The sequence below is a fragment of the Pseudopodoces humilis genome, chromosome 24 (genome assembly GCF_049639895.1).
Source record: "Pseudopodoces humilis isolate 2021_Gansu_Grassland_sample_001 chromosome 24, ASM4963989v1, whole genome shotgun sequence".
NCBI classification, from domain to species: Eukaryota; Metazoa; Chordata; class Aves; order Passeriformes; family Paridae; genus Pseudopodoces; species Pseudopodoces humilis.
This window is the reverse complement of record NC_142223.1, coordinates 7,118,501-7,139,994: the sequence shown is the minus strand read 5'-3', so window position 1 is coordinate 7,139,994 and position 21,494 is coordinate 7,118,501. Positions and strand designations below refer to the sequence as shown.

Genomic DNA, 21,494 nt, shown 5'->3' with positions numbered 1-21,494 from the left:
TTTCTATTCAACCATAATGCAGAAGAGTTCCAAATCTGTACAGTAAAGGGTAATTTGAATTGATAGCTTTATTTTTCTTGTATTCATTAGAGCATGTTAAACTGGTTTAAGAAATGCTTCATTTTTCTGGTGATAGTGGTCATGGTCTATGCTCAGAAAATGCTACTCAAAAATCATGTACATGTTGGAATATGACAAACTCACATCATTCTTTCCCACTTTATGCTACAATTAGCTGGATTCTGCTTTTTTTTTTCTGAAGTCCCTGTTCTCATCCTGTGCTATCTACTGTGCTAGAACTCACGTACTTGGAAGGAAATTTTTTTCCCCCTCCTAAAAATTTTACTATGGTCTGTAATGAATTACAACTTCAAGTTGTAATTAATAAGTTGCATTAATAAAGTGAACACTGTGAAAATGTCAGTGAGAGACACTGTTAATAGGAGGGGAAAATATCTTCTTGAAACTAAGATACATGTATGATCAATTGTGTATCTCTTCTTTTTAAGCTGCAACCGTTAGTGCTATATTTAATTACGGTTTGATAACAGAAGATAAGGTTATCTGTAAGAGCCTTGCAATTAAACTTCCGTTAAGTATTTTTGCACCTTCAGCCACTGCCTGAAAAAAAGTCTGAATCTGAAGAAGTAACACAGAGCATATTTCAGAAGGTTATTTTTCACTATAGTCTGATCCAGGCCCACTGTGCCAAATAACAGCAAAGTGGAGATGTGGAAGAGTATTAAAATCTGCTTGGCTCTGACTTTTCAGTGAACCATCCATTAATAACAAGAAGTGACACCGTGACTCTGTTAAAAAGATACAAGATTGTCACAAGCAATCACCTAAAAGACCATTTGGTTTGGTCCTTGCTGAACTGGGCAAGAAGAACGTGGAAAAGTCACTCGGGACAAACATTTGGCCAAAAAAGGTGGACGAGTCCTCACTGGAGAACTCCTCTCCTGCAGCCTCAGGTCCACGATGCAGTGGTTTTGATGATGTCAGTAGTGTGCTGAGGCAGTGACACAAATAAGCCTACATAGGTTAAATAACTCTGAAATTAATCATAAAACACCTCAGGATCTGGGCAGTTTAACAATGAGAAGATCTGCATGTAAACAAAGTACTCATGAAATACACCTGTAAAATTGGAGATCCTTTTTCACAGTAGACTTACACCACCAATGCCCCGTCCCACTCCTCCCAACATGGGAACTGTTCTCCTTTTCTCAGTGCTTCCACAGAGCATGAGGACCTTCATCAAGTAAACAGCACAAAGTATTTTCTCCTAGATCATGATGCAACACAGGAGGATTGCTAAATTGTGACAGACATCATCATCAAAAACATCCCAACTTTTGGAATACAAATCTGAGTGACAACAGCAGCCTACGATCCCACCATAAGACACGGACAGAATAAAAATAACTTCTTTTGATCCTCCCTGGAATATAAGCACAGCACTGAGCCTGTATTTTAGCAGGTCCCATACGATGTATTTTGATTTCTGGATTACACTGGGACAGTGAGAAACTCCCTGGATCCTGCTATAATATATCTAGGACATAATTAATTTGAAATCCTCTAATATATGGGCAAAACTTAAGACCTTATTCTTTATTAAAAAACAAAGGAAAACGTAATTTTATAAAAGAAAGAAACAAGGAACAGCTCACCTTATTCTATGTGAATTGAATATATACATTATAGATAGATGTTTGCCAATTACACCATAACACTAGAATTCTTCACTGAAAGACGAAGAGCTTGAATAGATAAAGAAAAGAAAATCAAAGGAAACACTGGAAAACTGACAAGCCTGATTCAAGCTGCTTCAAGAAGAAATTATACTAAATATAAGACCATGAACACACCCATCTTGCTTCTCAGCAAAGAGCCTAAGGAAGGAAAAATTTTAGTGTTTTACTACGTTAAAAGGTTGGGTGTTTCAAATCAAACACAAAGAGCACATAAACGCCTAGTATTGGACACAGAAAGGGAACACGCTGCAGACAAAGGCTACCTAGCAGATGGAATCAGAGAATAAACAATTAACCAGGAGAGCAGCAACCCGACCCCACGGCCGAGCCCGGGGGTCGCGGGTCAGGGACAGCCCGGGGACAGGAGGAAAGAGGAAAACACCGAGCACAGACACGGGGCGAAGGCAGAGCATTTCAGGGTCGTTCCTTGCACACCGTCGGGTCCGAGCAGGGCCCGGCACAGCCCGGCGCCCCCTCCCCGCGGGGCCCACCCGCCCCCTCAGGCCCCGGCCCCGCGCACTCGCCTCGTCCGCGCTCAGCTCCTCCATCGCCTTCCTCTTAATGGTGCCCGGAGGAAGGGCGCGTTCCTCCGCCCCGCCGCGGGGCCGCTCCGAGGCAGCGCTCTCCTGCCGCCGCTGCCCCCCGGGCCGCCTCACAAGGGCATCTCCGGGGCGACCGCGCCGCGCCTCGCCCGCCGGCAGCACCGCAGCCCCCGGCCCGCTCCCCGCCGCCCACCCGCGCCTCAGCTGCCGCCGCGGCCGAGGGGAAGCCGCCCTCCCGGTGCCCCCTTGCCCCTCAGAGCTCTGGACCCCGGCCCCCGCCCGCCCGCGGCCACTGCCCCGCGCAGAGATTATTCATCAAAACAACAGGGCGGCGGCGGCCATCTTGGGGATCACGTGACCCCGCGGGGGGCCGGGCACGCCGGGGCCGCGCGCGCGCCACGCTGGCCAATGGCAGCGCCCAGAGGGGCGGGAGGGGCGGGGCCCGAGGGACCCGGGAAAGGCGGGCCCGGGAGGAACCCGGGAGGGGCGGGGCCCGGGTCTGTGAGGGGCGGAGCCCGGGGGGACCCGGGAAAGGCGGGCCCGGGAGGAACCCGGGTCCGTGAGGGGTCCCGGAGAGGCGGGAACAGGAGCGGGAAGAGGGCAGCTGCCGCTCAGCGACGCCGCGATCCCAGGGAGGGTCAAGCTGCTGCAGCCTTCCCTTTCCACCGGGTCCGTAAATATGAACCCCTTCTCAGCGACGAGGGATTGGGAATTCTAAGTCTAATTATTGCGAGCTGAGTAACAGACCAAGGAAAAAAACAAGATGCCAAGGCCCCATTGAACACTTGGTCTAGGCCTTTTCTAAGTGTAGTTTGAACATGAAGTATTTTTTTTTCCTTATTACAAACTTTTCTGCACCTAATTCCTACATTATACCACAAAATACTATGTTTCTGGAAGACATTTCCTTCCCACTCGAAATGAAACTCAGCTACAGAACAAACGGCCAGGCTCTGTGTAAGTACATTGGAGGCTCCCCCCCAGCTCAGCTTGTTTGGGTTAGAATACACGTAGGTGAAAGAGAAAAGGATTTTTAGAAGTTGCTCTTTTGGCAAAGGATAAACGAATTGAGAGTTGTATCAGCAAGCTTTTAGCCCAGGATGAACAGTCCCTAGTAATATGAGCTGAACAGCGAGCCGTGCACGGGGCAGGGTGATCTGAGTCAGCAAGGGAAAGAATCCCGTAAAAGCTGGACAACGGGATGTTCTGAAGATGGATCTAAACTGATCCATATGAGCTAAAAGGAATTATTTTCATACACGCTGCAAATAATTATATAGCAATAGAATTGATCCATTTTTAAAATGCAATATGAGGCAGGTAGGCTATCTGCTCTTCTGTTTTTATATACATCTTTAATGTACTTCATTGATTTTTTTTTTTTAACAAAATATTTTGATTACTTAACCAGGGTGCTCAGAAAGGAAACCAGTACTTGGATCATAATATGTATTGCCAGTCTTTTTATAGAACAGATGTATATTGTTACCTTTGATTTTCAGATTACACTTCATTTTGTGTTTATCTCCTTGGGATTTTTTTTTTAAGATAATTGAAGTGGTTTGAAGCACCTTTGACTAAAATCCTTCAAGTGCTTCTCTGGGGAGCTCTATTCTCGTCCTTCAGGGTCATTACTGCCTTTCTGTGCTGTGTATCACAGGTTTTCCAGGGGAGCGCAGCTCGGACGCGGTGTTTGGAAGATCTGCGCTGGATCTCTGCAGCTCCAGAGAAGCAGCAGCCGCTGCAGAAGCGCCATCCGGCGGTGCAGGAAACTCTGCCTGCTCTGCGTTTTATCCACGGATGTGAGTGCTGCCCCAATGTGTGATTTCTGCTAACATAACACTCTAATAGCAATTTTGTTTTTCAATCAAATCAAAGCACTCGGTTCCAGAAGGAAGGCGCTGTCAGGATCCATAAACACCACGCTTTTTACTGCTGGGCCCACATTTCCTTAACTGTATAAATACTATTAGTCCTTTTATTTTTAATATGGAAACCAGCTGAAATTTATACAGGTCTAGTAATTAGAGGAGGGTGTCAATCTAACTAAAAGCCCTCCATGCTTCAACTGATTGGGTCTGACTCCGATGGTGCCTTTAAGCATTTTGAACTGATAAGAAGTATCAGAAAGGAGGTGGTACTTGTTTCAAAATGTCAGGGACTATTTTTTCATATGAAGTAATTAAGTTACTAAACCTAAGCTACAGTTCTTCAAGAATATGCAAGGAAGAATATGCAGCAACTCATTTCATTTGTAACTACCTAATTTATCTGACAACTTACATGTTCACACAAGAAAAAATTTTCTATGCAATATTGCACATGGTCATAAAGAAAAGGATTTCATCTAATTGACAGTTGTATGCAAACAAAGCTTATCTAAAGCAGCATTGTTTTCCCTCTGTATATGTGCTTACAGAGTTCAAATATTTGCATCATTTGGACCCCTCTTCGTGGTTCTGGGATTTGACCACAGGCTTTTTTCCCTCTGGTAAGCTCAATTTAATTATTTTCAAGAACAAAGCAGCTCTGGCACAATATGGGGCCTCACACCACTGTGTGAAAGACACAAACAAGTAAAGCAGTAGTCTACACCTTAAAGAGATGCATTTTGAAAAATAAATCAATGGTTTTTTCTTGTTTGCTTCATTATCTGTTATCTTCCCTTCTCTCTCAGCACCCCACTCCAGCTGTTTTATTTGATGTTGACATGCCTCCTAGAATTGGTAGGTTTTCTTCTTTTAATTGACTTTTGATTACCTAGAGACCCAGGCCTCATCACTTATGTTTTGGGTTGGGTTTTTCCCTCCAAAAACATATTCAAAAGCAAGGTACTTAAGATTAGTTTGGTTTGGGGCATTTATTAGCAAAAATCAGATCTTTAACACTGGCAACAGCAGACGTATTTCCTGAGCCAGAAACTTTGACCATGCAGGTTAACAGGTACAGGAGTCAGTTCTGGTCCACAGAGCCCTCGCTGGACACGAGGCTCCTGTGCAGAGCTGTCCCTGCAGGCAGGACCCAGCACACCACACAGATTCAAGCTCTCTTGAAGACCTGTTTACATACTTGATTCTCACAACGAAGCTCCTACCAAAAAAAAAAACAAAACAAAGAGAAAACCCAGGAGTATAGATACATATAGTAATCAAAGGAACTGCTTCCAAAATTGAACACAGATCCTTTGCCATTGCTCTGGTCATGCTAATAACCTATGCTTAACATTTCAAATTTAACTACATGTTGCAGTGAAACAATGAAGCTGTTTCAAAGCAGAATGTGCTCACAACATACCACCCATTACACATCCTACAGTGCTAGAAGACTTGTGCACACCATGTCCACATTATAAACCTAATTTTTGCCCTACAGAGATATAATTAGTAGAAATTGGAAGTCAATACCAGGTGGAGGTCATCCCCTTCAAGCCAGTGAGTCCAGCCCCTGTTCTTCTTCTCACCAGTCTGGACACAGACAAGTTTGTCATTCTGCCAGGTAACAAGGCTCTGTAGAACAGGGAACAAAAAAGTGTTTCTGCATATCTGTCTCAGTTCTGCAAAATACTTGTAGAAAATGTGCATTTTCCTGGATAAAAAAGGACCTAGATATTACTCCTGAGTGAAAGTATGTAACTCAGGCCCCTACTGCTGTCTTGCATCACAAATGTCATTCATGAAACAATTTCAGCTCAAGTTTCTGGATTGATCATGACACCTTAATTTTGTCACAGCCTCATATTCACTCTTACCTTGCATTTTCTGTTATCCAAGCCTTTATTATCTTCCTCAAACTCTTCTCCAACTTTGAATTCAAGCAAATAATCTCTGAATGTGCTAGTAGTATGGATATAGAATGAATCACCATCTTGTTTGATCACTTTCTGAGGCTTCAGCATTTTTGCTATTTTGCGTGTTGCAAAGTCGATACCTTGGACAGAAGGCAAAAATATCAGAGTTGTATTTATCACCAGCCATTCTGGCAGCCAGGAATTAACCTTCATCACTACCGGAAGAATTTCTTAGGTAGTATGATCTTACAGCTATGCAGCATTTTGTTGTTTTATTGGAACATTTAGTTTTGTTTAAAGCTGCATGTTACACAGGTTAAGTTGTCCTCTTGTACTTTTTACTCTTTGAAAAGCAGTTTACTCAGTTGTTGTACAATTCCTATATAAGATTTCCAGGACTTTGATTCAGAAGACTCCTGGAGAAATTTGGCTTCCCCAAGAGACACCCAAACTTGGTTTCAGTCTTCACCCCCACTTAGCAAGAGGTTAATGCCTATTCTCATCCTTTGACAGAGGAAAGGCAATGAAAGAATTAACAAGAACTCCCTGCATTCTATACCTTAAATAGGGTAAAATGAAAGTCAGTCCTTAAAATTCAAGAAGACCCTTATAGGAAAGGGAGGAAGGACAGAAGCAGGTATTTTCACCTACCTAAGGCCACCATATAACCTTCAAAGTTGTCATTGCTGACAAGGTTCCAGGTTCCACTGAAATCCACAGGCATTGCCAGACAGTAGAAGGAAGATCCAGTCAAAAATGCAAATGTAGTTTTCTAGGCAGGTCTTTTATAAGGTAGCCTGTGGGTGGGATTCTATCCCAGGACCTTTCCGCTGGAGGGGAAGGGTGCTACTGCTGAGGCAGTGGGTGAGAGGGTATTGTAGAATGGCCTCAGCTGTGCTGGAGGGAAAAGTTCACTGTATCTGAAATCTTTGTGTGGAGCAAACGTTAATAGCCCAAGAGCCACAATGCAAGCCAAAACATGGTTTAAACCATTTCCATCTTGTATACTTTAAGGGACTGATTTTGTCATTACTAAGATTTCCTGCAAGTTTATTAGATCTGGGGCTTTATGATCTGAAATCCAGATATTTGTTGAAAAGGTGATGTACTCCTGTAAAGACATGCTGTACTTGAACAGACATGGATTGACTCTTAACTGTGGATTGCATTATATCAACAAAATTTAAAGCAATACCTATGGCACAGAGATAAGAATTATGTTGGTTTATGTCTGGAGTGAATGGTAAACAGAATTCAAATAGTGATCTTGTGTATATAGGAGACGTAGCTCCTGCCTTTGCTTTCTGTTCTTGACACATAAAGCAGAGCTGATACAGGAGCTGTTCCCACTGACGCTTTATTAGATGCTACACAGTGTGTAGTTCTGGCAGAACAAAAGGAGCACATGATGCAGCAGATAAGCTTCAGTGTTGGACTTCACCTTCAGCAAAGAAGTGACAGAAATCCCTGATGACCCAGCAATATGTTTTGAAAAGTGAATAAAAAATGCTTGACTTGGAAGAGAAAGGACTTCGGGAATTTGTAAGTGAGGAAATAAAGGATTTAGAGGTGAGGAAACATACCTGTACCTACTACATTTATTTATTCACTGACTAGTGTTAGGCTGAATAAGAATAATATTTTGCAGAGAAGTTTCCCCAAAGTTTAGCTCCATTTTTGGAGCTGGCAGTTTGATCCATATGACTCACAGAATCATGCGAGTAGGAACTCAGGACGTCAAAGCTTCTTTCCTGTTTGCAGCTGGATATTGTTCTCTAACTTACACTAAACCAGAAATGGCACTGAGAAGTGAAAATGACTGTTTCCTCTCCACTCAAATAGTAACATTTCACCCACAATTTGCTGTTCTGAGGTTATGCTAGTAAAGCACTGCTGCAATACTACTGACTCTGGCAAGAAAAGAGAAGTCAGTACTTGGTAAGTCCTGTGTCAAAGTGCAGATATAACACTTTAATTTAAATTTTGCAGATAGTCTGGGGTGTGGTCTTTCTGTAAATCTGTACTTAAATCTCATACAAAGACCTCTAAAGGGCACCAGGGTTACTGTTTCAAGCCACAGCTGCAGAATTGCCAACAGAGCTGCTAAGAACTGCCTATTGCTCTGGCCATCCTATGATGATTCATTTCTTTCTCCCTTCAAATTTCTCATTTTATTTTTGTGGAAATACTTTTTTCCATTCCCACCCTAGTTGCTGTGAAGCACTGAATATTTAACACATTCTCTTAGGGATGTAGCCTAATTACAGAAGCAGATCAAGTGGGTCTTGCTGCTGCTGCAGCATTTATAAAATACTTTGAGTCTAAATGACACGTGTGGTGAAAGGGCTCCGTGTTCTCTTTATGGTCTGACAAGAGTCCACTCCTGAAAGTTTTCCCTGTCTGACATCCTTGAACAGCCCCAGCACTGATTGTGGTGCTGGTGTTTTTATCTGACCGGAACAGGAGATAGCCAGTGTGCAATTACTTCTAGTGCTGTAACAGGCAGGTTCCTGGATCCCCCCAGTAAAACCAAGTGTCCACACCCAGCAGTCAGTCACGACTGTGGAACATGTCCCTGCTTCTAGCCTTGCCCAGCAGCATCTTGGCTGCCTGCCTGGAGAGTCTCACACTCAGCTGGGCTTGCTGATCTGAAAAACGTGACTGTGATCTTGTGGAGATCCCATGAAAGAGCTGTTGATCCATGGGAAAGTGGCTTGCAAACCTTGGCATTCTTAATGAGGCACGTATTCCAAACAAAAATGAGACAATGGCAACTAAAGGGAGGTAGGATTCTACCACCACAACAGTCACGGTGCTTCTCTAGTTTATGTTCACATTATATAGACAATACACTGTTAGATTCAAAACCAGGTTTCTAGCAAAGAAAAATATTTCACTTACGATCAGTATCGATTGTAATTGATCCTACCATTTTCTCTCTAGTAACAGAATACAATTCTGGCTATATATAATTATATTCTACTTATGGCTCAAAAGTAAAAGATACTTTATTATTTGAAATAAATGTATTATTTGTAATAAAGGGACAAGTGTATGAGAATCAGTGCAATGACACTATTATTAATTTCTATCTATAAAATCAATGGCTTTAAGCCGGTTCCTGAGGTAGGTTTGTCCATCCATCAGAAACAATACTGAGCTTAATATTACAGCCCTGGAAACATGAACGGAAAAGGAAAGTACAAGACATTTCTGGAAGCAAACTGCATGACAGCAAACAAGCAGCTGCATATCTCAAAGGTAAGCAGCTGAAAGTGTGCTATACCCAGCACCACCTCAGCCAGGAAATTCTTTGCTTCCAGGATAGAGCTACATTTTTATTTTGAGGTGAACCACATGTTGACAATTTAAAAAAAAATTTACATGGATTTACTCTGAGTAAATGGTACATCTTGAAACCAGGTAACTTTAAGACACTGTAAATTATTAAAAATACTTGTGTTATTGTTTTATAAATAGTAGAGCAATTTGAGCTAAAACTAATCAGAACATTTGCATTTGTTTTGCTTATACATTGGCAGTTTTCATGTACCAATGTGAATTCTTATACTCACTTCAGTGCACTGGGACAAAACATTAAAATTGTGAAAATCTTATTACTGGACTTGAAGAAGGTTGTGTAGCTCCAATCACTGAGTGTACCAAACTTCATTACTAACTCAGCTGTACAGAATTAGGCCACTATATACCTCAGAAAACCCCCCAGCCAACCCCCAGGAAACACACTTTCCTGTACTGAAATGTAGTCTTTTTCACAGCAGTCAGTCAGTCAGTCAGTTGTTCAGTGCCTGTGAGCTCCTGGGGTCACTGGCATGTTTCTGTAAGGGAGCCAGGACTACCCCAGCATTCCTGTCCTCGCTCTCCGGGCTGTACAGCCTGTTCTTCTCGATGTACGCCCGAACCACGTCCGGCACCAGGTAACGAATGCTCTGGCCCCTCCGCAGGGCTCTCCGGATCTTGGTGGAGGAAATATCATTTGTAATCCATTCTTCCACGAGGTGAATGTTATTCTTATGTCTCCACAAAATATCAGATTCATAGATGAACTTCTGAGCATTGTTTCCTGCCCTATTGATACACACAAGGCCGTGTTTTTCCACTATTTCAGTGATGTCCTCCAACTTCCACAGATTGGGGATCCCAAAAGATTCCAGCATGTCACTTCCACAAAGCAGTTTAACCTGTGGGACACCTTAAAGAGAAAATTACATGAGAAATAGGGTTTTGGTAGATTTTAGCAAACTTGACAGGGACCTTTAATTTCTTGTCTCTCTCTCTGCATCTTTGGTTAAGATGAGACAATGGAATGAAATTTAAAAGAAAAGATTCAGAGTATATAAATTATAATTAGCAGCCATAACACAGGGTTTTTCTGAATAAAGGTTATGGGAGTCACTTTATTAAAGGGATCTAATGCCTTATGCTGTGGGATCTAAGGGAATAAAGTTACTGAGCAACATCAGAACCAAGAGCTACCATAAAAGTTACTTATCAGTGCAATTCTCTTGAAATAATAAGGATCATTAACCATTTAATTTGCAAACAGACTTAACTTTTTACAACCGGACTCTGATTTTTCTTTTTAATGGGCTCATGCCTATTTGGTTCCTGTCTTCTTTTCCGTCCCAGCTTTGTTATGGGTACAGCATCCTGCAGACTATTAGTGACATCAGCAGATAAAAGCTTTTGATGATGATACCTGCAAAATAGATGTATTTTAGGTATTTTAAAGATGCAGGAAAAAATTGGGATAGGATGGCCTATCAAAGAACCTATCTCTGCAATTATTCCAACTTGTTAGAGTTAACACCATTCCTAATCCTTCTATCAGATCATGAGACATTTTAGAGGTTGGCTGAAGAGTACCTTAAAACCTTTAGTGTTTCCAACCACTCGTTCTGGCAGCTTTCCCAGTCATCAACTTCCACCCAATCTGAGTTTTCTGTAGCCAGTTTTGCCATTGTCACTCGGTGATTCGCACTGATCAGACCTTTCTTCTTATATGCATCACCCACTGGTGAAATGATGCCTTTGATTACTTTGTATTTTCCTGTGGAAAAAAACACATAACACAAGAAGAACACGAGAAGTGGTTGAGCAGATGTTACTTCCTGTGCATTGTATTTAACCTGTGACATAACCATTATCCAGTGCAATGGCAGCTGATAGCCAGCCCTGTGGAAAAACACAGGACACTTCTGCAATGTCAGGGCAGCACAATGAAAGAGTAAGATACGTTAGAAAGATGTATTTCTATAAACTATAAATCCTGTGCTTTAGCTCATTAAAATCAGTAATAAGCAACACACATATGAGTTCTCTCATAATGGCCTACATGGCCATTTGTTTATAAGACATAAACACGTATCAGCTTCAATATCTAATCAGCAATATCTAATTGCAAAAATCTGTCACTGTCAAACAAGAATTCATAGACACAAAATATTAACCTTAGCGTTTAAATGTCTGGTTATCAAAGCTATTCCAAGTGATATAAATTACCATCCTACCTGTTTCATGGAAGTAGTCTTTAGCCAGCTCAAACAGCCTCAGGTGCATGTTAGTGATGGGGTTGAAGGACCCACAGGCCAGCAGTACCACTTCAATCTTCCTGTCAGGATCTTCCATGGCCATTCCTCACAGCCACAGAGCCCAGTGGAGAATGCTGCTGCCAGCCACTACAAGAAACTGGATAAGAAAGAGTGATTGTTACTTGTGCTGCCAACAAGCAAGAGATAAAATTTCAAGATCAAATTGAATGCTGTATTTTATTTCCATCAACCTGGCCTGTGACTGTTGACAAAACTCTTCTTTGTCCAGTTTCCAAGTGATTAAAATATGAAATTGGTGCAAAGAGGCTGTTTGCCCAAAGGACGGAGTACTGCCCGCCCTGAAGAAAAGGAGCTCATGCTTTTAAACTTCATGTGGATTCATTATCTGTCCTGATTGCAGGACAGACTTTATTAGAACTTTTCACCTTTTCTAAGATGCCAGTGCCAATCAACTGCCAAGAGACATGGGCAGAGAACTTCCTTGTTAAGTAACTTCCTTCTAGTGCTTATAGGGAGAAATAGAACATCCTGTGACCATTCCTAGTCTCGCCACTCTAAACTGCAGTGAGCCTTTCCAGCATGAGCTATAAAACCAAGACTGTGTCACATATTACATTGTATTATATTCTGGAGGAGAACAGCATCAATACTTCTTCATTTGGGATTTCTTTACATTTCCTGAAATATAAAATGTAAAGGGGATAATTTATATAAATCATCATCATCTGTGGGAAGAGAGTGCTATGGACTAAAGATGAGAAAAGCCAGTCTGCTTTATGTTGCAGCAAGTGTTAGGTGTACCAGTGGAAAAGGTGAGAAAAGAATTGTAAACTACAGAAGTTTAGTAAAAGCTGGAGTTAAGTACTGGGGGTTTTCCCCTTTCTAAAGTACCATAGCTCTGTTCGAACTGAGCTTCAGTTTCAGAAGGATGCTTAAGAATTTCTGAAAATAAGGAAATTTCACTATTCATCATTTAATTTCTCCTCATACCTCACACACATTTTTGCTTCTGTATTCTTTCCTGAGAATATTCTGGCTTGCCAAAACGTTTTCCCACATCTGGCCTAACAGAGAACTGCAATGGGCTGTTGCTGTTTGTGAGATGTCTGGGACATCCTGAGGAGCACAGAATTGTCTCTGCCACTAAAAATCCCATATGTTTCTAAAAATCATATTGTTTCTACAGCAACATCACCACCTAGAAAAATCCCACAAGGTCACCCTCACATTGTGTTTCCCTTACAGAGAAGCCGAGTGATGTTCACAGCAGCCACAGTGCTGAGACACCACCACATCCAAACCCTTTAACAGTGACTCTCCTAACATCAAACAACCTGCAGATAAAAGGAACTCTTGCAACGCTTCATATTTTGTAAGTGCTAGCACTTTTCTGTGCTTTCAATGGTTTCACAAACTTTTAAAATATTCTTCATTATTGCAGAGTAGCTCAGCGGTGGAAGGGCTGGTGGTACTTGAAATGCAGCCTTCACTTCTCCTAGCACGGCCAGGAGAGTTACTATGGGAACAGGGAGGCGAGGAATTAGACTGTCTTTCTAATATACAAATCCAACTTTCAACAGAGTGACTCATGATGCAAAACTGAAAAAGGTTGATATTTTGCTTTAAAAAAAAAAGTGCAAAAAAAGTAGAAAATTTTAAGATGTAAATATAGAGAACCTTTTTGGGAGTTACTCAAATGTCCCCTTCCATGCTGCTAATTTTACACTTTACAGAAGCAAGAAATCATTGCCTCAGAAACTCACCTTGCACTAAAATACATCAAAATATGCCTACAGCAGATCTTGGGATGGCTCTGGAGCCCAACCTGCCAGTCACCTTCCGGGGATAAGCAGGTAAGGATGCTTTGCTCAATCTCATTTATGTTTCAGTGGCAAATATCTGTCAAATGTTTATATATCGGTATGTACACAGAATACCAGCACGACATGGGCGTCGCTGGACGCTTCAGTAACACCCTCCGGCAGCTATCCGCCCCCGGGGGCCTGCCCGGGGCTCCGGTCCCCGCCCGGCGAGCACTCCCGCCGCCGCCCGTCCGCGGTGGTTGCGGCTCACCCCCTGCGCTGTCCCCGCTCACCCCCGGCTCCGTGCCCGCTCTATCCCCGCTCACCCCCGGCTCCGTGCCCGCTCTATCCCAGCTCTCCCCCGGCTCCGTGCCCGCTCTATCCCCGGCTCGGTGCCCGCTCTAACCCCGCTCACCCCCGGCTCTGTGCCCGCTCTATCCCTGCTCACCCCCGGCACTGGGCCCGCTCTGTCCCCGCTCACCCCGGCTCTGTGCCCGCTCCCCGGCCCGGCTCACGCCCGGCGCTGTGCCCGCTCTGTCCCCGCTCGCTCCCGGCGCTGTGCCCGCTGTATCCCCGCTCACGCCCGGCGCTGTGCCCGCGCTGTGCCCGCTCTATCCCCGTTCGGCCTGGCCCGCGGGGCCGCTCGCGCTCATTGGCCCGGGCGCGGCGGAAGCGGCACCGGAGGAGCGGGATGGGCCCGCCCTGACGCGGCCTGCCCGGCTGAGGGGTGAGGGATCCGGGGCCGGGCTGGGCGGAGGGGAAGAGCGGGGTCGGAGCCTTGCCTGGGGACGGGCAGGAGGGCCCCGGGTAGCGCCTGAGTTCCGCCTTCTCCGCCCCGCAGGCCGCTTGGTGCTCTGCGCTAGCCCTGTCCGGAGGGAGGCCCGCGTTCCCTTGCCGCCCGCCGGCGGTGGCGCGGCCCCTCAGGGCGCTGTGAGGCCGGCACGGCCCGCTGGTCCCCGCGCTGTGACCGGCCCCTCAGGGCGCTGTGAGGCCGGCACGGCCCGCTGGTCCCCGCGCTGTGACCGGCCCGGGACGATCCCCGGGGAGCGCGGGGCTCCTCTCGAGTGCTCTGGTTCTCTGCAGCCGCTGGTGCTGCCTCAGACACCTGCACCCGGGCTGGCTCCTGAACGGCGTTCCAAGGGGCCGTTGAAGAATCGAATATATTGTTTCATATAGCGGGGCCTCTATTTCAGTAATTGCTACTTGGTTTGACACTCGTTTGATTTTATGTGCTGTGGCTGTTGGGAGTTCCCTGCTGAACCGCCTCTTGCTATGAAGATAATTCTGTACCCCCAGCTTGGCATTTCTGTATTTACACTGCAAGGATCTCCGGGTGTTGTGATTAAACATTCCATCAGCAAGATATTGCATAATTTTAATATTTAGAGCATTTAAAATACGTTTTAAGTTGTTGATACATACAATAAAATGCACTTTCTCTTAGGAGTGTCATGTAAAAACAACAATTTCATGTGAAAACAGAAAATGGCTTCAAGAGGAACAACAGAGACCAGTAAACTAAAACAAAACTTGGAGGAGCAGTTGGACAGATTAATGCAGCAACTTCAAGATCTAGAAGAATGCAGGTAAGAAAAATAGTTGCTTTTCTCTTATATGGTAGTATTTTTCTTAAGTGGTTGGCAGAAGAAAGTGGTACCTTTCAAAAATCTTGGAGGGGCGAGGCTTATTTATGTGTTTTCCTGTTGCTTTTTGTTTTTAAATTAAGATATTGGTGCCAGGTAGTAAAAATTACTTTTAAAAGCCTTTATTAAGATTTTTTTATATATCTGAGAAGAACGCAAATAAATACTCCGTATTTTCTTTGAAATGTTATATTTCAATGTGACTTTTAAAATTTTAACAGCTGTTCACAAAAATCATAGTTTTTCTATGGGCTTTTTAATAGCAGTGAATAAATAGCTTTTGTGGCTCTTTTGGTTTGTCTTATAATTATGGATGCCTGGGGGGTTTTTGCATTGCTTTCTTTCTAGTTTGTCTAACTTTTCATGTGATTTTGTATTAGTCTTCTGTGGGTTGTTACAATTTGAGACAGTGAATTATCAAGAAGGTGGGCTTTTATCTGTTTTAGTAATTGCATTTAAACACCCTGTGTTTAGATGCTTTCTCTGACTGTAGTTCTAGCTTGTCCAAGCAGTATGTATCTTTTTTCAAGAACAATTAGAACTGCTAAGGGGTGGTGGTGCTGTTCTGGGAATTGGGCAATGTTTAGACAGCAGGATCAGTTATTCCTAAGTGGATGGCTTTGGGTGAGGAGATAGGATATCTTCTCAGATAATCTCATTCACTGGAGTTTCAGGCAAGACAATCTCACCACATCTTTTTGCGGAGATCCAAAAATACTTCTAAATTCTGCTCCAGATGTGGGGTATCTTGTTTATTATTAGGGCTTTTTTAATATCAGTGACTGTACAGCCACACAGGTGGCTGGAAGGGGTGCAAACCCAAGTGATGCATGAGCTGGAGAGGAGCTGAGAAGGCAGAGCAGAGCAGTCTGCAGAGATGGAAAATCCTCAGTGCTGCCTGGGGAGAACTAAGCTCTGTGATATGGGCCCAATGCCCTTTGCTCCATGGGATGTCTCAGGTTAAATCCTGTGAATTAATGTGTCTACTTGGATCCTTACTAGAGAGGAGCTGGATGCAGATGAGTATGAAGAGACCAAAAAAGAAACTCTAGAGCAGCTGAGTGAGTTCAATGACTCCCTGAAGAAGATTATGTCTGGAGATATGACTTTGGTGGATGAGCTCAGTGGCATGCAACTGGTAAGGATGATGTGTTGCTAAAGAAGTTCATGTTCTGCCTGGAGTTGATGAAACAGCAAATATATACACGTGATTCACTATAATTTTTATGTGAAATCTTGATCTATCTGACTGGTTTTTTATAATTTCATGCACTTATATATGTAAAAAACTTGGATAGGTGTCTTCATTTTAAAAGGGAAAAAAAAACATTGATGAATTACAGCCTTAACACTGCAGGAAATTAAGACCTGGACAGTAATGAAAAGTTTCACAGCTCTTTCTCAATCTAGTTACATTAATTAGAGGATTCTTTAAGCCCTTCATAAGGGTCTTTTTTTTTTTTTTAATTTCACATCCACGGTTATGAAAAAAAAAAGATGAACTCTGTGTATCAAATGATGCAGAGGATACTAATGATGCTTTCCAGCCCTCATTAATCTCATCCTGCTGTTTGTGATTCCTGTTAGTCCTGGTCATTCTTGCTCTTCTCCTTACAGGCAATACAAGCAGCCATCAGCCAAGCATTTAAAACTCCAGAAGTGATTAGAATGTTTGCAAAGAAGCAGCCAAGACAATTGAGGACAAGGCTGGCAGAGGTGAAGGCTTCTGTTTTACTGCAAAAGCTGTTTGAGGCAGATTGATTCAAGTATGTAATGATTGCAAGAAAAGTGCTGGAAAACTTGGTCATAAAGTCCAAAAGAGATGGAGAAGTTCTCTTTCAGAATTTGTTCAGTTTTAAATGTTTATTGAGGTAATGGGGACAACCATGAGTATTTCTTGATTTGTCTTCTATCTTCCTGCTTCAAAGCAAAAATGTGACTAACAGAGTGAACTGAGGAAACTACAAATAGGAAATCTGTGATTGTACTGAGGGCTGGAGAGTGCACTCAATGTTTCAGAGATCTAAAATGAAGATCCAGATAAAGTGAAATCAAACGTGATTCCTCCATGTACCAGTGATGAGTGACTACATAATTTTTAATTATTATTATTCTTTGATAAAAAGAGATCCAAGTTTGGAGAAATCAAGTAAGTTAAGGTTAGGATAACCTTAAAAGGTTCAAGGATAAAAGGATATTTTTAGGCTGTTGCATTTCTCATGCTGTTCCTTTGGGTGGAATAATGGGAAGCTTATATATTTTGACTTTTTTTCCCCCTGGTGTGCAGATGGACAGAGACTTTATGGTTGGGAAGTTGCCACGAGACCTGTACACCCAACAGAAACTGGAAATCCTGACTGCCCTCAGAAAGCTTGGTGAGAAGGTAAGGGGTTGTTATGATAGTCAGGTGAATAGAGTTTTCCACCTATTTAGGAGGAATAAGAAATAATTAAAATAAGGAATTACAATTTTATAAGCATACAATAAAATGCAAGTTGCTATTATATAACATAAATGTTCTTCCATTTGAATGCCAAACTTTCTGAAGCTGAATGTGTATCAAATAGTTTGGTACCTTTCTATAAGGCTGTTTCTACTTTTAAATACTTCCTTTCGTGGGCTGTATGCATGAATCACACACCCCAAACCAGGACAAGCTGGTACAAGGTGATTGTATTTATAAAAGCTACAAGTCTTTCACTGGCCAACTACCACCAATTCATCAGGGACTACTCAAGACCTCTCACATGTATCCAGCTTCACTTTTATAGTGCTGATTATGCCTACCCCTGGGTATGAGAGGAAGAAATTGGAGAGATGGGTGATAAATTCATTGTTGCCCCAGTGATCCATCAGTGGCAGGAAAAGCCCTGGGTTTGCCACCAGAGGGAGGAAATCACTTCTCTTTGTGGATGGTGTATGAGGAAAATGGGTTGCTGTGTATCTTTGTACTTAAACCTCTTTTAGGAAATGAAGGAATGGAATGGAAAAGATCAAGTGCAGCTCTTAAAGAAGCTGCAAGTAGTTTCCAAAGCAAAGGCTTTCCTTCACAATATTTTATTGCTTGACTGTCAGAGCAAAAAAATGTTTTGTAAGTATGTAAAGGTTAGTTAAGATTGTGAACTGAATACATGAAGCTATCTAATCCTCTTGGAATGAGTTCCTTGGACCACAACATCAAGCCAGTTCACCACACTCTGACCTATCCTCTTAATCTTTTAAAATGATCAGTAGCCTGCTGCACAGAGGGCTTGCTAGGACAGTAGTCTCACATCTGTTCTGGATGTGAGCAATGACAGCAAATATTGCATGTTTGTCTGCATACCATAGCAAAATGCTGAGTAGCTGTATGCTTCCTTACAAAGTCAGCAAAGGCAGGTAAGTAATGTTTTCCTTCATTCCAGCATCATCCTGAATGTCTGTACCTGATTTTTATATTTCTAATAAATAAACTGACGCAAACACTGTGAAGAACTTAACACACATGCTTTGCTGTAATAAAGATGTGTATCTGAGGCTAATTAAATGAGTGACTTTTAACTTAGAGTGTCTGAACCTTCCAAATGTAGGTTACTGCTTCATTAGTGTAAATATTTTATGGGCATCTGTCACAAGGCATCAGAGCACATACGTAAAAGTAAAATATACATGGAGAAATGTCACTTTAAAGGAAGAGAAGCGTTTCTAGGTCATTGGCTCTTAACGTGGTCAAAGCTGGCAGTGACTTTTTTTTTTTTGCTTTTCTCAGTGGGTGATAGGAAGCTTCAATCTTAGTTCATTACTGTACTGACCATGTGACAAAAAAAGTTATTGACACCTTGGCATAGTTCAGGTACACAGGTACACTGTGACCTTTTAATAAAAAACGATCACTGGGAATCAACTTGAAACTTGCATGTGCAGGCATGTCTGACACTGCACATGCTGTCCTGCCTGGGCTGACAGGAGCCAGTGAGGGGAAACTCAGTGCTAGGGGAAGTACCTTGTGCTTTTGTTTTAGGTTTCAGTATGGTACATAACACTGCCACTTAAAAGCTGCAGATGGACAAACCTGTTCTAGCTCATGTAGATGCACAAGTAGATGGTGGGAATATGCACAGTTAAGGTATCAGCTTCACAGTTGTGGCATTTTTTGATATAGCTCACTGGTGATGATGAGATGTTCTTGTCAACAAATGCTGGTACAGCCCTGAGCCAGTTTGAGAGAGTCTCCACTGACCTTGGTAAGTTTTTATTCTCATAACTTCTGATTCCTTTGCGTTTCCATTGAACACTGATTCATAGAAGTATATCTGGTTCCCCTATGAAAGAGGAAATATGAACAAGAGATTCATGCCATTAAATGTTAATATATGTTTTATTAACAATGCAACTCTGATACACTATCATGAGGAAAAAGTAACAGCAAATAAATCCAATGCAAAACATCCACAAAATGCCAAGAGTGCCCATCATGTTGAAGGTTTGTGTCTCAAGCAGGGATGCTGCTCTTAGAATTAAACACAGATCTTTTTTGCATTAAAGACTCTCTTCAGGAGAACCTTTTCCTCTGCTTGATGTAGAGAATTTGGCAGTTATTGCCACATTGTCAAAATACAGCTTTAAAGTACTCTTCCTGCCGTGATTGTCATACCTCTGATTGCGTCAACAAGATCAAGAGTTCAGTTACAAAAGGCATTAAATAAGCACGACAGTTCATTGTAGCAGTAGTTAAAACTGGGATGAAAGAGCTATGAATGGCAGGAACGTGCCAGACTAGCTCAGGGTACAAATAAACTGTCTGGGTCCCCTACCTTTCAGCTCTGCTCTCCCTGCAAGGGTAAGCAAGGTGAGAACCCTCTCGTTCAAGAGGGGATGTTGGTAGTAGTTCTGTGTGAGTGGGGGTGTTACCAACACCATTCCAGCTACAAACACAAATCACAGCTCTTCAAGGGAAGCTGGGGGAAAGGGAGCTCCATCCCAGCCAGGCCAGCAGGACACAGCTCCTCTAGACCTGGCAAGCCTGTGTGGTTTGGTTTTTTTTTTAATTGGCTCAAGTGTTATAGTTTTCACACTGTAGGTTTGATTTCTTTGGATCTCAAATGTTTTGCTTGATTTAAATTTAAATTGAATAAGGTAATTCACAATTTCCACTAATACTTACTGAAAATGCTTTTTCCCCCTCAGGATCAGGAGACAAAGTCTTTGCTCTTGCAAGTGTTGAAGTAGAAAAGGCAAAACAATGAAGAGGTTCGTGAGGCTTGTGTCTCCAGTTATCAGCAGCATTGGATTTTGGTCATACTGTGTTTGGTTTTTCTATTTCTAACATGTCGAAAAAACAAAGCAAAACAAAAACCCCAAGGGTCCTTAACCAGAAGATACGAAGTAAACAGCCTTAAGTGCACTTTGGAACCTTGGTGTCCGTGCCCTTTAAGTAATACAAGCTCTGAGGCTGAACACTAAGTGGAACTCTAAAACAAACGCATGGTGTGACTGTCTTTGGAAAGAGTCAGCTGTTTTGAACTTTTCTGAATGTGCATTTCTCTAACTATTAAAACTTAATCTTTTTGCATGTGGTTGTAGCAAGCAGATCTTTTTAAGAAGTGGTCCTGACGATTTTTTGGGGGTGATTCTTCACATTGTCTTAATTTTTGTCTGGACTCCCTAAGTAAGTAGTTTGTGCTAGGAAAGCATTGAAGCTTTGGAAATTGGATGTAGTGTATTGAAATGCCATCTTTCTACAAACTGTTTGCAGAAGACCCAAAATGAGCCTGGATGCTGATGACTGGCCCTTGGCTGCTTGTTTGCCATGTACATGAATGGGCACTTTGTGTGCCAGCCCTGGGTGAGGACAATGGCAGCCCTGTGGGGAGGCTTCTGGAGTCATTTAACCTTGTGTATTGAAAGGACAGGGAATTGATAGGACACAGCAATGAGATGCTCTTTCTGTGGCTCTTCCTTCAGCTCTGGTGTGTAACTACATGTTGCTGCTGTTGTTTCAGAGGGGGCATGAAATAGCTTGCAAGTAGAAACAAGTTTTACAAAGGGGGGAAAAGCTCCCATTATGTGATCAGTGCAAGTGTTGCTCGGTCTCAGTGGTGGTGCTACGGACAGAAAAGGACCTGTGCCTCCACTGGATCCTGAATAAACTTGGCATGGGAGGATTTGAAATCTCATGTAGTTAAATTTTTAGCTCAGAGACCAAGTGGGTAGCATAGGTTATAAACAGAAAATTAACATGGTCAGTTGTCATTTAGAGTGCACTTACAGGGCATAAATACCCTATAAATTAGCAAGTTTGTCTAATTGTAAACCAGGACTGGAGTAGACTAGAAAATGTGTTTCTAGACTGTATTTTGCTTTAACAGATACACTTTTGACATCTAGCATTTAATAAATGAAAGGATA

At 42.6% G+C, this 21,494-nt stretch overlaps 4 protein-coding genes and 1 long non-coding RNA gene across 7 annotated transcripts in view; 2 read left to right on the top strand and 3 right to left on the bottom strand.

The window, feature by feature from the left end:
- The window catches only part of UBE4B (ubiquitination factor E4B), a 42,882-nt gene extending 40,416 nt beyond the window's left edge, over positions 1 to 2,466 (bottom strand). Inside the window, exon 1 of one of the 2 annotated variants that reach the window (XM_014259209.2) lies at positions 2,285 to 2,466. In XM_014259209.2, coding sequence (XP_014114684.1) covers positions 2,285 to 2,308 — 24 coding nt within the window. In that variant the 5' untranslated portion in view covers positions 2,309 to 2,466. The remainder of the gene's footprint in view (positions 1 to 2,284) is intronic. The other variant, XM_005530461.3, reaches the window with a different exon arrangement.
- Positions 2,467 to 2,890: 424 nt separating this feature from the next.
- Positions 2,891 to 5,424, top strand: LOC148182613 (uncharacterized). Its single transcript, XR_015774481.1, has 2 exons — positions 2,891 to 2,971; positions 3,963 to 5,424. It is a non-coding gene; the product is annotated as an uncharacterized LOC148182613 (long non-coding RNA).
- RBP7 (retinol binding protein 7) lies at positions 5,144 to 6,859 on the bottom strand. Its single transcript, XM_005530459.3, has 4 exons — positions 6,741 to 6,859; positions 6,051 to 6,229; positions 5,707 to 5,808; positions 5,144 to 5,392 (listed from the first exon to the last, which is right to left on the bottom strand). Exons 1-4 carry the CDS (start codon positions 6,811 to 6,813, stop codon positions 5,342 to 5,344), a joined length of 405 nt encoding a protein of 134 aa, XP_005530516.1. The 5' UTR covers positions 6,814 to 6,859; the 3' UTR covers positions 5,144 to 5,341.
- Positions 6,860 to 6,955: 96 nt separating this feature from the next.
- NMNAT1 (nicotinamide nucleotide adenylyltransferase 1) lies at positions 6,956 to 14,081 on the bottom strand. Of its 2 annotated transcripts, XM_088066401.1 has the most exons (6): positions 13,946 to 14,080; positions 13,426 to 13,561; positions 11,621 to 11,798; positions 10,977 to 11,160; positions 10,664 to 10,809; positions 6,956 to 10,302 (listed from the first exon to the last, which is right to left on the bottom strand). In XM_088066401.1, the coding sequence occupies exons 3-6, from the start codon at positions 11,742 to 11,744 to the stop codon at positions 9,884 to 9,886; spliced, it is 873 nt and encodes a 290-aa protein (XP_087922527.1). In that variant the 5' UTR covers positions 11,745 to 11,798; positions 13,426 to 13,561; positions 13,946 to 14,080; the 3' UTR covers positions 6,956 to 9,883. The 2 variants fall into 2 exon arrangements, with proteins under 2 accessions (XP_087922527.1, XP_005530548.1); XM_005530491.3 differs by lacking the exon at positions 13,426 to 13,561 and having other exon boundaries at positions 13,946 to 14,081.
- LZIC (leucine zipper and CTNNBIP1 domain containing) lies at positions 14,062 to 20,658 on the top strand. Its single transcript, XM_088066403.1, has 7 exons — positions 14,062 to 14,191; positions 14,909 to 15,050; positions 16,110 to 16,245; positions 16,725 to 16,823; positions 17,395 to 17,490; positions 19,249 to 19,330; positions 20,274 to 20,658. The coding sequence occupies exons 2-7, from the start codon at positions 14,950 to 14,952 to the stop codon at positions 20,330 to 20,332; spliced, it is 573 nt and encodes a 190-aa protein (XP_087922529.1). The 5' UTR covers positions 14,062 to 14,191; positions 14,909 to 14,949; the 3' UTR covers positions 20,333 to 20,658.
- Positions 20,659 to 21,494: the final 836 nt, after the last annotated feature.

Excerpts from the sequence above, each read along its gene's own strand:
- RBP7 (XM_005530459.3), bottom strand. The coding sequence starts at position 6,813 with ATGCCTGTGGATTTCAGTGGAACCTGGAACCTTGTCAGCAATGACAAC. Across the intron at positions 6,230-6,740 it reads AGGTTATATGGTGGCCTTAG|GTATCGACTTTGCAACACGC; the intron begins GTAGGTGAAAAT and ends CTTCTGTCCAAG. Across the intron at positions 5,393-5,706 it reads AAGGGGATGACCTCCACCTG|GAGCTTCGTTGTGAGAATCA; the intron begins GTATTGACTTCC and ends TTTTTTTGGTAG.
- NMNAT1 (XM_005530491.3), bottom strand. The coding sequence starts at position 11,744 with ATGGCCATGGAAGATCCTGACAGGAAGATTGAAGTGGTACTGCTGGCC. Across the intron at positions 11,161-11,620 it reads AGACTACTTCCATGAAACAG|GAAAATACAAAGTAATCAAA; the intron begins GTAGGATGGTAA and ends TTTTTTCCACAG. Across the intron at positions 10,810-10,976 it reads GAAACACTAAAGGTTTTAAG|GTATCATCATCAAAAGCTTT; the intron begins GTACTCTTCAGC and ends TCTATTTTGCAG.
- LZIC (XM_088066403.1), top strand. The coding sequence starts at position 14,950 with ATGGCTTCAAGAGGAACAACAGAGACCAGTAAACTAAAACAAAACTTG. Across the intron at positions 15,051-16,109 it reads CAAGATCTAGAAGAATGCAG|AGAGGAGCTGGATGCAGATG; the intron begins GTAAGAAAAATA and ends GATCCTTACTAG. Across the intron at positions 17,491-19,248 it reads TCAGAAAGCTTGGTGAGAAG|CTCACTGGTGATGATGAGAT; the intron begins GTAAGGGGTTGT and ends TTTTTGATATAG.